Genomic DNA, 15,182 nt, shown 5'->3' on the forward strand with positions numbered 1-15,182 from the left:
GAGATAAGAATTAGAGCTAATAAGACTTTCCTGCCCAGGATGGCTTTGAACTGTGATCCTCAGTTGTCAGCCTCATGAGTAGCTAAGATTATAGGCATGGGTACATGGGTGCCTGACTGCAAAATGTCTCTTAACTTTGCCTGAGACTTTTCTGTTTCATTCATTCGTTCATTCATTCATTATGCATTTAAGGGTTGTGGTATGGCTTAATTGATAGAACACCAGCCTAGAAAGTGCAAGATACTGAATTTAAAACCCCAATACTGCCAAAAGTAAACAAATAAAAATTACATAGATGTATTAAGCACTTGAATCAACTATTGCATTAGATTTAGCATAATATAAACAAAAATAGACATGATCCTTCCTCTCATGAAGCTTTTATACTGCAAAGAAATTCTCTTTCATCTGTAAGGATAAAAATGTATCGAAGACAATAGATACTACAAATTACCCAAAAGAGTGTATGCTTTAAAGTTTCCCAAATTAAAACCAAGAATTATCTTAACACTCAGAAAACAGTAAAATAGTAAAAGACAAAATTTTTTTAAACTAGAAAACCAATGAAACAAAAAACAGGGTTTTGTTTTGAAAAAATTAATAAAATTTACAGACCACTAGTGAGGTTAACGATAAGAGATATGATTCAAATCAGTAAGATCAGAGATGCCACAGGAAACATTACAACAAACAGCCAAGAAATTTAAATGTCTATAAAGGACTACTTTCAAAACACATACTCACAAAAGCTAGCAGAAGTAGACAAATTTTTAGAAACATACAAACCGCCTAAACTGAACCAAGAAGTTATAAACCAGCTAAACAATCAATTAACTTGCCACAAGATAGAGGAAGTAACCAGAAGTCTTCCAACAAGGAAAAGCCCAGGCCCGGATGGATTAATTGCTGAATTCTGAAAGACTTTTTAAAATGAACTAATACCAATACTCCTTTAGCTTTTCTGTGAAATAGAAACAGAGGGAGAAATCCAAGACTCATTCTATGAAGTCAATATCACACTTATCCCCAAATCAGGTCAGGATCCAACAAATAAAAGAGAACTACAGACCAATTTCTCTGATGAACATAGATGCAAAGCTCTTCATTAGCCAACAGAATCCAGAAACAAATTTAAAAAGCAATGCATTATGACAAAGTAGGCTTCATCCTGCAGATGCAAGGTTGGTTTAATATATACAAATCAATAGATGTAATTTACCATGTCAACAGAGCCAAGGACAAGAACCACATGATCATCTCAAAAGATTCAGAAAAGGCCTTGGACAAAATACAATATCCATTCATGTTAAAAAGCTTTGGAGAAACTAGGAATAGAAAGAACATTCCTTAAAACAATAAAGGCTATCTAGACAGACCAACAGCAAACATCATGCTAAATGTGGAAAAACTAAAACCATTTCCCCTAAAATCAGAAATAAGGCAAGGCCTATTCTCTCCACTCTTCTTCCATATAGTTCTGGAATTCTTAGCCAGAGCAATAAGGAAGAAAGGGACATAAAAGGGATTCACATAGGGAAAGAAGAAATTAAACTATCCCTATGGCAGAGAACATGATTTTATACCTAAAAGGCCAGAAAAACTCCACCCTCACAATCTGAGAGCTGATCAGTTTGCCAAAGTACAAAATGAACACAGAAATCAGTAGCCTTTCTGTATGCCAACAATGTACAAGCAGAAAGGGAAATCATGAAAACAATTCCATTTGCAATAACCTCAAACCTAACCTTTGGTTAGGAATTAACCTAACCAAAGATGTGAAAGATCTTTATAGTAAAAACTAGAAAAATCTGAAGAAAGAAATCAAAGAGGACACCAGGAAATGGAAAGACCTTCCATGTTCATGGATAGGTAAAATCAATATTGTGAATATGGATACACTGCCAAAAATGACATACAAATTCAGTGCAAATCCTATTAAAATCCCAATGACGTTCTTTACTGATACAGAGAAAACAATCCAAAAATGCATATGGAACAACAAAAGACCTAGAAGCAGTTCTAGGCAAAAAAAAAAAAGTAATGAAGATGTTATCACAATACCAGGCCTCAAACTCTACTACAGAGATATAGTAACAAAAACAGCTTGGTATTAGCATAAAAATAGACCTGAAGATCAATGAAACAAATTAGAAGACCCAGAAATAAAATACATACTTACAGCTGATATTTGACAAAGGAGCCAATGACATAAAGTGGGAAAAACATTGCCTCTTCAACAATTGGTGTTGGGAAAACTGGGAAGCCATGTGCATCTGGCACCATGCACTAATATCAATTCAAAGTAGGTCAAAGACCTGAATGTCAGACCTGAAACTCTGAAACTACTGCAAGACAGAGTAGGAGAAACATTAGAACTTATATAGGCAGGAATTTCTTGAATAGAGTCCAATGGGCCCAACAGATATGAGAAAGACTTGACTAATGGGACTACATCAAAATTAAAAATATTCTGCACAGCTAAGGACATAGTTACTAAACTAGAAAGACAGCCAAACAATTGGGAAAAGATATCTATCAGCAATACATCAGACAAATATCCAATTTATACAAAGAACTCAAGAAACTAACCCCTCTCAAACTTACTAATCCAATCACTAAATGGGCAATGGAGCTAAGGAGAGACTTCTCAGAAAAAGAGGTAAGAATGACATAGAAACATGAGGAAATGCTCGTCATCCCTGGCCATAAAGGAAATACACATTAAAAAGCTCTGAGATTTCATCTCATCCCAGTTATATTGGCCAACATTTTTAATTTGAACAACAAATGCTGGCAGGAATATTCCCACTGCTGGTGGGGAATGTAACCTACTACAACCCCTTTTGAAAGCAGTCTGGAGGTTCCTCAAAAAACTAAACATAGACATATCTAAGACCCAGCCATACCACCCCAAGACATCTACCCTGAACATCATGAACCAGGGTATGATAAGGACACCAGCACATCCATGTTCATTGCCACTTTACTTACAAATAGCCAAAATATGGAAACAGTGCAGATGCCCCACAATAGATAAGTGGATCCAAAAAATGTGGTGCGCGCGCGCGCGCACACACACACACACACACACACACACACACACACACACACACAATGGAATTTTACAAAGCCATTAGAATGAAATAGTATCATTTGCAGGGAAATGGATGGAAGTAGAACAAATCATGTTAAGTGAGGTAAGCCAAGATCAGAGAAACAAATGGCAAATGTTCTCTTTGATATGTGGAAGTTAGATCTAAAATGTACTGAGATATGACAAATTTCACAGGATTCTAGACACTCACATACAGTGAGACCAAAAGATAATAGTCTTAGGAGAGAGTCACAAAGGTGCAATGCCTAAGTACCTCTTCATATTTATAGAAATTAACATATATAAACTGAAATAAACTCCAAGATATGGAAACAAAAGTTTTTGTTTTTTTCTTTTTCTGATGATTCTGTATTCTTTACATAATATACACTGTATTCACATGCATATCTGTGGGAGGATAGGGAGGAGGGCACAGAACTTGAGGAAAAAGGGTGAAAAAGTGCAGCAGTGGAATGCACTGGACATGGATAAAAGTGAACTATACAAGTTGTGGGTGGAGATGGGAGGAAGGGAATGGGAGAGAATGAGGGAAACAGATGACACTGTATGAAAGGTAATGTACTTGTTACCTAACTCATGTAAATGTAATCCCTCTGTATATCACCTCTATAATAATAAAGTAAAAATTTAAAAAGCAAACTAGAATTCCTACTAAGCCAAAATAATCTTTCAAAAACAAATCTAAGATTAAATGTTTTCAAACATCCCAAAGCTGAAAGATTCTGTCACCAGCATATTACAGGAAGTTCAAGAATAAAGAATTATTATTATCATCTAAACCTACTTAAAGATAATCAGACCAGATCATTTTTTGCCAGTACTGGGGGGCTTGAACTCAGGACCTGAGAACTGTCCCTGAGCTTTTGTGCTCAAGGCTAGTGCTCTATCACTTGAGCCACAGCTTCACTTCCAGCTTTTTGGTAGTTAATTAGAGTCTTCCTAGACTTTGATGTCAAGCTGACTATAAACCATGATCCTCAGATTTCAGCCTCCTGAATAGCTAAGATTATAGGCATCAGCTACTACTATCCAGAAGATCAGCTCATCTTCAAAGACATTGCTATAAATGTAATACTTAATTTTAATAAGTTTAACATTGCAAGAAGGAAATAAAAACTATAGTCAATGACTATAATCAAAATAGTTGCTATATTCAGTATGCTCTGAAATCAAATTCAAACTGTACATTGTTAAGCATACACAAATAGGAAATAATTTCAGAGTTCTTACAATTGCATCTATATTTCTTTCTGAAAAATTTATATGAGTTATTTTCTTCAGGCATTGTGCAATAGTTTCATCCTTTCGAGGCTTCAGATTGCTGTTTCTGGCAATCAACTCCAAGGTCAGTCGAACCATACTGTCTCTATAAATCAAATTCTCAGCAGTAGTTTTTTTGATACCATGTTCAGAAGCAAATTAGGTAGTTTATTTCCAGCTTTCTAAAAAATAAATGAGAAAGGGAATATTATGATATCATATAGCAATTTGACTTATTCTTATTTTCTTATACAAAATTATGTAATAAGCTAATCCACACATTTCTTTTTTGTATGTTGAGGATCAAACCCATAGCCTCTTACATGCTAGGATGCTCTGAGTTATATTCCAAAGCCCATTTTTTTCTTTCTTTCTTGGTGAAAAGAGTCTCATAGACTTCATTGCCTGGGTTGGCTTCAAGCCTCAGTCCTCAGATTATTTCTTTTCTTTTCTCTTTTCTCTCTCTCTCTCTCTTTCTCTCTTTCTCCTCTCTTTTTTTCACTCTTCTTTTTTTCTTTTCTTTCCTTTTTCCTTTCCCCTCTTCTTTCCCCTTCTTTTCCTCAATCTGCTCTCAAACTCACAATCCTCCTGCCCTAGCCTAGCAAGTGCTGGAACTACAGATGTGTACCACCAAGCCCAGCTTTTGATTTTACTTTTAAATCTTGTCCTCTCACTGAATAATACCAAGTTGTTGTTTGGAGCTTTTCTTTTTCTTTGTGGTGCTGCGAATTGATTCTAGGACTTCACTAGGCAAGTACCCTATCACTGACCTACATCTCCAGCTCTATTTTTATTTTTTTCTCTTGGAATAAAAAGGACCTGAAGAAATAGTGTCCAATATTCAGTTTATAGGTGAAGAAGCTACATCCCAGAGAATGAGGTCTAGCTTCTCAAGCTAGTGTTGGCTAAGAATGGGACTAGGTCTTCTTGTCTGTCTTTTCCATAGTAATCACAATAAATATATTTATATCATAAAACTCATAAATAAGAATGCATGATATGAAAACCTTAAGTTATACATTGCAAACAACACAAAACACTTGAAAATGGAGCTGGCTTATGAATTTCATATTATGGTACTATCCAGAAAAAACAACATAAATGCTGTGCTTCCCAATTCTTGGTTTAAATGTTGGCTTCACTGCTTACTGATTAGATAATCTTGAGTAGGTTACCTCAGTATTTAGTAAATAGCAGAGGGCTAGTAGTGTGACTCAGTTGAACAGCATTTACCTAGCATGTGTGAAGTCCTGGGCTGGATCCTTTCCCTGTGGAATAATCAGATAAATAAGACAAAATAAGGGACCCATTGGAATTGGGCCCATAGGTGTTACCTGTAATCCCAGATACTCTGAGGGTGAAGTAAGAGATTTCTTGAGTTCAGGAGTTTGCGGCCATACAAGTGTATATGTTTGAGAACCTGTCTCAAACAAATAAGGATAATGATGTTCACTTCGAAAGGACAGTGTGGAGATTCATGAGATAACCAGTACAAATGTTCTTCCACGATACCTGTACATAGTCAATAATGTTTGCTATCATTATCTTCACCAACATCATAATCAATCTGTTACTGTTTTGTTCACAAATATATCCATCTTTACTGTTTCCCCTCCAGTATACTGGGATTATTAAATAGGAGTAGGTTCTCCAATACATTATTATTTCTTGTCACTTAACTATGTGTTGCCTATAGTTGGTGGCAACCCTTCCCCTCTCTCTATCACCATTACCCAGACAATACAGTTATTTATGTAATATGCTGTTTTCCCTAATTGTATCCCTTTGTTGTTGTTTGTGGGGGTGGGGGGGATTGAATTCTGGGCCTAGGCAATGTCTCTTAGCTTTTGTGCTCAAGGATAGTGCTCTACCACTTTAAGCCACAGATTCACTTCCAGTTTTTGGTAGTTAATTGGAGATAAGAATCTCATGGACTTTCCTACTTGGCTGGCATTGAACTGCAATCCTCAAATCTCAGCTTCCTGAGTAGTCTGGATTACAGGTGTCACTGACCAATGCCAGTTTGTACCTCATTTTTTTTTTTTTTGGTTCCGGTCATAGGACCAGAACTCTGGGCCTGAGCACTGTCCCTCAGCTCTTCACCTCAAGGCTAGCACTCTACCACTTGAGCCACAACATCACTTCCGGTTTTTTTTCTGCTTATGTGGTGCTGAGGAATCGAACCCAGGGCCTTATGCACGCAAGGCAAACGCTCTACCACTGAGCCACCTTCCCAGCCCATGTACCTCATTTTTTTAAAATGAAAAATGTAACCAAAAGTAGTGTGAAATTATGAATTAGTATTCAAATATATCTGGAATCTTGCCAACCAAGTTATATAGTGTCTTGGGAAAATCAGTGCTTATGAGAGAAAATAAGTTCAGTTAAAAAAAATGATAAATATGTTTTCTTACACAGAGACATGTTATTACTCAGCCTATAATAAATTACCACAATAAAAATGTGAAGTTGCAGAATGTATTGCTAAGTTCTTCAGAATGCAAAATATATATTCTTCAAAATAAAATATAGTCATAATTTTTGAAATTTACATATGATTTTTAAACAAAATTTGAAGTTTATCGTTCAGGTGCATTTACAAAATTTCTAGTGAAAAGAAAAACTTTTAACTCTGCTCTTAAAACACTAAGTATAAATATTACATGACACCATAGAACCGCAGGTAAGTGTAAAATGTAAACCCATTAAAAGCTTGAAGCTCAGTGGCAGATCATTTGGGTTTCATCCCCAGTTATCTGTGTTGATGTGTGTTGCCCTAGAATATTTGACATTTTTTGTGCATCTGTGTTAGTCCTTTAGCTTGAACCAGGGCACTATCCCTGAGCTTTTTTTCTCAAGGCTAGTGCTCTATCATTTGAGCCACAGATCTATTTTGAATTTTTTGGTGAGTAATTGGAGAAGAGTCTCATGGTTGGGAGAAGATCTTCACTAGCCACACAATGGACAAGGGTCTCATATCTAAAATATACCTGGAACTCAAAAAATTAAATACCCCAACAACAAATCTTCAAAGAAACAACTGCCCAATAAACAAGTGGGCTAAAGACTTAAAGAGAAACTTCTCTGAAGAAGGAAGAAGGATGGCCAATAGACACATGAAGAAATGCTCACCCTCCCTAGCCATAAAAGAAATGCATATCAAAACAACATTGAGATAACACCTCACCCGTTAGAATGGCTAAAATCAAGAACTCTAATAACAACAGATGCTGGAGGGGATGTGGACAGAAGGGAACCTTACTGCATTGTTGGTGGGAGTGTAAACTTGTTCAACCACTTTGGAAAGCAGTATGGAGGTTCCTCAAAAGACTCCACATAGAGCTCGCCTATGACCCAGCAATCCCACTTTTGGGCATTTACCCAAATGTTTACAAACAAGACCACACTAAAGCTACCAGCACAACTATGTTTATTGCAGCATTATTTACCATAGCTAAGATATGGAACCAACCCAGATGCCCCTCAGTAGATGAATGGATCAAGAAAATATATATATATACACAATGGAATTCTATGCCTCCATCAGAAAGAATGACATTGCCCCATTTGTTAGGAAATGGAAAGGCTTGGAAAAAATTATATTAAGTGAAGTAAGCCAGGCCCAAAGAAACATAGGTCCCATGGTTTCCCTTATTTGCAATATCTAGTATATGTCTGAGTCAAGCAGAAAAGGTCAGATAAGGTGATGTTAGGGAAATGAACCCTAAGATATGTTTTCAAATGTTTTTTTTTTCTTTCATGCGATTGTTACTAACACATTTATAAGATTATTTCTTTGTTGCTTTGTGTGTCCTTCCCCCACAGTATAACCCCTGCTTTCACTGTATTTGATGTCAGTATAATTTGTGGAGGGGAAGGGAAAAACAAATCATTTAAATAGGGATACAGGTGGACCCATTGCAACAATGAGATGTACAAGTCGTTATGTCGAAAGCGAACTTTACAACTTTGGTGGGGGGTGGGGTGGGGGAAGGATTGGGTGGGGGGGCCGGGGGGAGGATGGGAAGGGATGGGAAGGGGAAACAAAGGAGGAGGGCTACAATGCTTGATAAGAAATGTACTCATTATCTTGCCCATGTAATTGTAACCCCTCTGTACAGTATTTTCACAAGAAAAAAATTACTTTTTAAGACTTAAAAAAGGGGCTGAGAAGGTGGCTCAGTGGTTAAAGCACTTGCCTTGCATGCCTGAGGCCCTGGGTTCAATTCCTCAGCACCACATAAGCAAAAAGAAAAAAGCCGGAAGTGGCGCTGTGGCTTAAGTGGTAGAGCGCTATCCTTGAGCTGACGACCTGAGGGACAGTGCCCAGGCCCAGAGTTCAGGCCCCATGACCGGACCCAAAAAAAAAAAAAAGTCTCATGGACTTTCCTGCCCAAGCTGGCTTTGAACTCTGATCTTCAGCTCTCAGCCTCTTGAGTAGCTAGGATTACAGGCGTGAGCCACCAGAGCCCAGCTTTCAAGACATTTTATTGTAAGAAATTTATTTTTCCTAATGCATGATCTTTGGGTGTTTATATTGTTTGGCTTTTGCTTTTACAATGCTGCTTTTATGATTTGTGTACAGGTCACCTTTAGTACATGGGCAAAAGCTACTTTAAAGCTGAAATTAGGAGTAGCTCCTTCTGGGTTGCATACTTCCAACCATACTATATTTTGCCAGAGTGTTCTTCATAGGATTTTTTTTTACATTATCTGATAAAAAAGTTTAAAAAAAAAGGTTAAAACTTTGCAGTTTTAACTTTTTGCCATGCTTAAATAATATTGCATGTCGTAATTTGCCATTCTCTACTTACTGCGGAGAGTATGTTCCTGCTTATTGGCCATATGGAGTTCCACTTTCTGGTAACTGTTGTTTTTGTTTGTTTTGTTTTTTAGTAACACATTTTTTTCCAATAATAATAATCTTCCCCCCCTCCATCCCTCACTGTAAGTATGGCAAATATCTTTTCCCCAATCCTGGCCTGTCTTTTTATTCCCACACTTGTTTTTAACAATGGCATCTAAGCAGCTTTTTTTTTAAAGATGTAATCAAATATAGTAAGAATTTGTTTTTTGTTCATTTTTTTGTGCTTTACTTAATAACTCCTTCCTTACCCTAATTTTACAAGTTACTTATATTTCCTTTTAAAAGTTTTGCTTTATACATTTAGATTTGAACTGATTAATGTGTAAAAAATGAGAATAAAAACTCAATCTTTTTTTTTCCTTATGAAGAATCAGCTGGGAGCTGGTGGCTCACACCTGTAATCCTAGCTATTTGGGAGGCTGAGATCTGAGGATTGTGGCTCACACCTGTAATCCTAGCTATTCAGGAGGCTGAGATCTGAGGATCGTGGATCGCCAGTCCAGGTAAGAAAGTCCGTGAGACTCTTATCTCCAATAAACCATTCAGAAAATCAGATGTGGCTCTGTAGCTCAAGTGGTAGAGCACTAGCCTTGAGCTTGAAGAGCTGAGGGACAGCGCCCAAGCCAAGAGTTCAAGCCCCATGACCAAAAAAAAAAAAAAAAAAAGAGAATGTTATTTTGTTTCATGTATGCCTATATCCTCAGTTTGATACTGTCTAAATCAGTTCAGATTACTTTGGTTATTCTTGGTCCTTAACTATTTTATTCAATTTTAACATAATTTGTCATGGTCTATGAAAATTTTTTCTCAGGATTTTGTTAGGAATTGCATGGAATTTATGAACGATTTGTGAAGCACTTTCTCTATTGCTGAGTTTTCTTTTCCATGACTATAGTTTATCTCTCCATTTGGAATATGCTTCATTAATGACTTTCATTCGCTTTATAATTCTATTCTAAATTAAGGCCATGCATAAATTTTGTTGTAATTTTGGGGATTATTATGTTTTTGCTAATGATATAAATGTCATACTTTTAGAACTCATATTTTACATTTGTAGTTTCTATATAAAAATGGCTAGTTGGATATTTTATTTTATATTCAGTAATACTGTGAATGACAACTAATTCCAATAATTTATAGCCCTATTTTTTGGTTTTCATGTTGAAAATCCAGACAACAAGACACTTGTCTTCCTGCTACTGGTACTGGACTCAAAGTATTTGCAACATTTCAATACTAAGTTATGATGCTTGTTCCTCCCGCCCCAAATAGCTACTCTGTGGTTAGGACATTAACCAACTATTACTGTTATTCCTTTTTTTTTTTTTTTTAACATTTCAGGGATAGACTAAACTTAAAAAAGAAAATACTGAATATATGGGGCTGGGAAGGTGGCTCAGTGGTAGAGTGCTTGTTTTGCATTCATGAGGCCCTGGGTTCGATTCCTCAGCACACATAAGCAGGAAAAGCTGGAAGTGGACGCTGTGGCTCAAGTGGTAGAACACTAGCCTTGAGCTGAAGAGCTGAGGAACAGCACCCAGGCTGAGTTCAGGCCCTACCACTGACCAAAAAAAAAAAAAAAAAGAATATATGAATATAAATGATTAAGTTTGCTAGTATTTTATTTAGGATTTAAAAAAATCTATGCTTAGAGGACTTGGCCCTTTTCTTTCTTATACTTTCATGGCTTGGTGAATATTCTACTCTTAATTCCTTGAATATATGTTTATTGTATCCTGTAAAATTAACTGTACTCGATGATTGTTCTTTTATGAGGTAGTGGTTTAGGGTTTAACTGTTGTTTTAGTTCCTCCAATGGTTATAGGTTGTTTTCTTTCTTCTGGAATCTGAATGCATGCACACACAATTTACTTTTCTGTCTACATGTTAAATTTGTTGTCATAAAACTTGTTCTCCTATTTTAATATTCTAACTTTAATGCTATGATGGTTCCCTTTGCCTTTCCTATTTTGTATTTTCTCCATTTTTCCTGATTAGTCTTGTCAGTTTTATCTTTAACAAGTTGTATATTTTGTTAAGTAATTTAGAAAGTGCCAGTTTTAAAGCTTTTAATCATCTCTACTGCAGTTTCATTAATTTCTGATTTATCTTTTGAAAATTTCTTTTCTCCTATTTTCATTTCTCAAGGTCTAAATGTCAATGGCTTTCCATCTACACTGTTTTTCCTAATATAAAAATAAATGGATTTGTCAAGTGCTGGTGGCTCATGCCTATAATCCTAGCTACTCAGGAGGCTGAGTTCTAGGAGGCTGAGATCTGAGGATTAACAGTTCAAAGCCAACCAGGGCAGGAAAATCTGTGAGCCTCTTATTGCCAATAAACCATTACCGGAAGTGACGCTGTGGCTCAAGTGGTAGAGTGCTCACCTTAAGCTGAAGAGCTGAGGGACAGCACCTAGGCCCATAGTTCAAACTCCATGACCGACCAAAAAAAAAAAAAAAGATGCATTTGTTAAGAGGATACCCTTAGTTGCTTCCACAAGATGTGGTATTTTCATTAGAGGTAAGTTTTTAAAGTTTAAAATGCACTTATATCTTTTTTTACAATTTTAGAACTATTTCTAGAAGTTTCAGTATCTCTTGACACTGAGGCGAGAATACATGTTTTAAAGAGGTTATGCAAATCAGGACCTTCTTGCAGCTGAGGAGGAGTACTGTATTATTATTTATGAAGGAGATGACCATTTGAGCCTGGTTTTGACCATGTAGGAGAGAGGGCCTCTTCTTTCCCCTGCCCATTTTTGGAGACATATTAATTTCAAACTCTGTAAATATGCTGTTGAGTTACAGACTCTCTTACATTTGCTCTCTTCCCATATATACCAGTTCCTTTCATTCCTTCACTCCTGTTTTACTGGGATTGCAACTTCTAAGACATGTTATCACAAGTTTTACTTTTGGCTGCTAAAAAAAATGGATAATGTGAATCCCCATGAATGACTATTCTCTGGGAATTTTTTTTTTCTGGCTGAGCCTGAGAACTAAATTGACACAGGTCCAAGAAAGAGAAGAAAACAATATAAGTTTATTGAGTACAAGTTTTCACAAGAAAATGAAGACTCAAAGACATAGGGTTGGACACATACATATTGAAGACAAAACTAGGAAACTGAAAATGTGACAGGCAATATATTGATTCATTCATAGAAAAGTGGCTAGCTGTATGTGGGTTAGTCTATGACCACTAGTTGTAGGCATCTCCCTGGGCCTCAGCTTCCTATCCTGGATGGTAATAATACATTATAAATAGGGAAGAAATCTTTCATATGAGAATTTCAGGTCACAGTTTTAACACACAAACTGAAGGTTAGAGTGATCTCTTTTACAATATTTTTAACACAAGACAGTTAATATGCCAGAACAACGTATTTTAGAGTGGCACACTATTTTCCTGTCCTTTCTTATTATCTTTATGTAGTTGCACAAGTTGGTTTCAATTCAATTTGCTAATTTATGAGTATAATGGATCTTGATCAATGTCACTCCTCCCATAATTCTTCCCCATCTCTCACAACCCTACCCATTGCCTCAATTTACCTAATTCCCTTTTCCTAGTGATTGCATTCACTAGGGTGCTACATTCTTTGCTACAAATAAATTCTGTGTTTATAAATCAGTGTTCATGTAGAACACTGTAAAACAGGTAATAAGAGAGAGGCAAACTCAAATGAAATGTTTCTAAACCAAATTGGAAGGATCAATGAACCTAATCAGTAAGCTATAAGAAAACTTTCCAGTAGCTTGATAGGAAAAGGGAGAGAAATGAGTCATCCTACAATACAAAATAATAGAGACTAATAAATAAAAAAAAATCTACATGGGGGCAGTCCCCAAGAGAGGATTATTTCATCCAAGTACCACTATTTTATTAAAATATCAGTTTAAACGTTATTGATATTGTTGTTTCTTTGTTTTAGAAGCCCCTGGAGTTTGAACCTAGTAGTGAGATATATTTTAGTAAACAGGAATAATACAAATGATCCTGGCAACACTTGTGGACAGCCCTCAATCTTCTGTGAAGAGAGGTTCACAGGGCACCAGTAGCTCCTGCCTGTAATCCTAGCTAAGATCTGAAGGTAGTGGTTTGAAGTCAAGCCTGGGCAGGAAAGTCCTTGAGACTTGTCTCTAATTAACCGCCAAAAAAAAAAAAGCTGGAAGTGGAGCTGACTCGAGTGTTGGAGCACTATCCTTGAGCGTACAAGGGACAACGTTCAGGCCTGGAGTGCAAGGTCAGGTTCATCATTTTTATCCACAGTCTGAGAAACTGCTTTCAAACAGTGTATTCTCTGGATGGCCTCCAGACGTCTGTCAGTCATCGGGCCCTGCTTCCTGGCGGGGCCAGTCTAGTATTGAATGGGCTTCCATCCCCCCGGGCTCCTCGTCTTCCGAATTTAATTTCCACCCACAATCCCACGTAGGGATGGCTCCCGGTTCACGCTCAGACCCGCGCCCGCCCCGTCCACCCTCCCCATCCCGTCCACCCCCTCCCCCCGTGCCCCCCCCCCCCGCGGCCTCCCTCCACCCGCACCCCCTTCCTCCCCAGCCCGTTCCCGGCCTCGCAGCCCTCCCGGACTTTCTGGGAATTCTCCACTACTGAGGACGGGGGCCCCAGCCACCGGGTCCCCGGGAAAGTCTTACGCCCCCCAGGCTTCTTCCCGAGGGCGGTGGTGCACCTCTCCACTAGCAGGACTGGCCCAGCCCGTTGGCTCCAGTTCGGGGAGTTTCCCGCAGCGCCCGCTCACTCTGAGGACGCCGACCGTTGCCCGGCGACCAGGTGCTCCCGGCGGGCCCGCAGCTCTCGGGAAATCTCGCGAGGTCTCCGGAAGCCTCTCCTGGCGGACCTCAGGAATGCTGCTTCCCTTTGTGGGGGGCCGGCCGGCGTGGCTGGTGGCCACTGTGGAGGCCAAGTGGCCTCGAGTGGAGGCCAGATATCAGCTGGGGCAGGCTGTGAGGCGTCTGTCGTTTGTCTTAGTGAACTGGTAATAGGCTGAACGACTTTTGGCCGACCACCAACTAGTTTATCCTGCCACCAGCCTGGACTGTTGTAGCGCCAGTGACCACCTTGAGAATTCTCCTGGTCAGCCTACAGCCCAGGTATAGCTCACTCATTCCTCAGGGCGTAGGGTAGGTGACAGATCTAGGCCATTCATCATGACCTCCGACAGGGCGAGCCAGTATTCCCTGTAGTTCAACCATTACCCTTCCCTGCTTCGACCCCCAAGGTGACAGTGGCACACATTTCCTTCCCTCTTTTGTGTTTACCTTTTTAGGAAGACAGCTGGTAATAAGCCACCCTTTCTGAAGCCTGCCCACATCTCGGCTTGTTAAGTGATGCTCCCTTTTCTGCCTCACCAACAGCTGGGATTTAATTCTGTAGCGTTTAACCCTGTGTTTTCTACTCATTCCTCCAATAAGAGGATACGTTCTTTTAGGATGAGTTGTCTTTTATCTCATCACTCCCTGGACCTAGGAAAGTGCACTGGTAGCCCTATGTTTGTGAAGCGAATTGTTTAAATGAAAGGAAGGCTAATGGTACAAGGGACACATACACAGTGAAAACATAGTTGTTTCCTGAGAGATAAAGTGAGATAAATGGTCTGGATGTAAAGAATAGTGCAAAGCTGAAGCATGGACAGTTCCAGCTGTGGTGCTAGGGGAGAGGATGTTGGCTATAATCATAACCTCCAAAGCACAAGACACATTGAGGCACAGTGAAAGACAAAAACATTTACACTATTTACACCAGAAAGGGGGCCTGCAACTCCCTAGTCCTGGGCTAGATACCCAGAACCAATGTAATAACCAGCAGGCCGGGATGATCAGCAGAGCCCTCTGGGGCAGCCCATTGCAGGGGGCGGGGCACCAAGTGGCGCGCCTCACCACTCAGAGGACCCGGCCACTGGAGGGCGTGCCGCCA

General features: G+C 38.7%; 1 protein-coding gene across 1 annotated transcript in view; it reads right to left on the reverse strand.

Annotated features, from left to right (window-relative positions):
* Ppp1r42 (protein phosphatase 1 regulatory subunit 42) overlaps positions 1-14,547 on the reverse strand; it is a 53,511-nt gene extending 38,964 nt beyond the window's left edge. The window contains exons 1-2 of the mRNA XM_042666538.1: positions 14,528-14,547; positions 4,346-4,557 (exon numbers count right to left, since the gene is read on the reverse strand). Coding sequence (XP_042522472.1) covers positions 4,346-4,474 — 129 coding nt within the window. The 5' untranslated portion in view covers positions 4,475-4,557; positions 14,528-14,547. The remainder of the gene's footprint in view (positions 1-4,345; positions 4,558-14,527) is intronic.
* Between the last annotated feature and the right edge of the window lie 635 nt (positions 14,548-15,182).

This window comes from Dipodomys spectabilis, unplaced genomic scaffold (assembly GCF_019054845.1).
Source record: "Dipodomys spectabilis isolate Male_0828 unplaced genomic scaffold, ASM1905484v1 ptg000015l, whole genome shotgun sequence".
NCBI classification, from domain to species: domain Eukaryota; kingdom Metazoa; phylum Chordata; class Mammalia; order Rodentia; family Heteromyidae; genus Dipodomys; species Dipodomys spectabilis.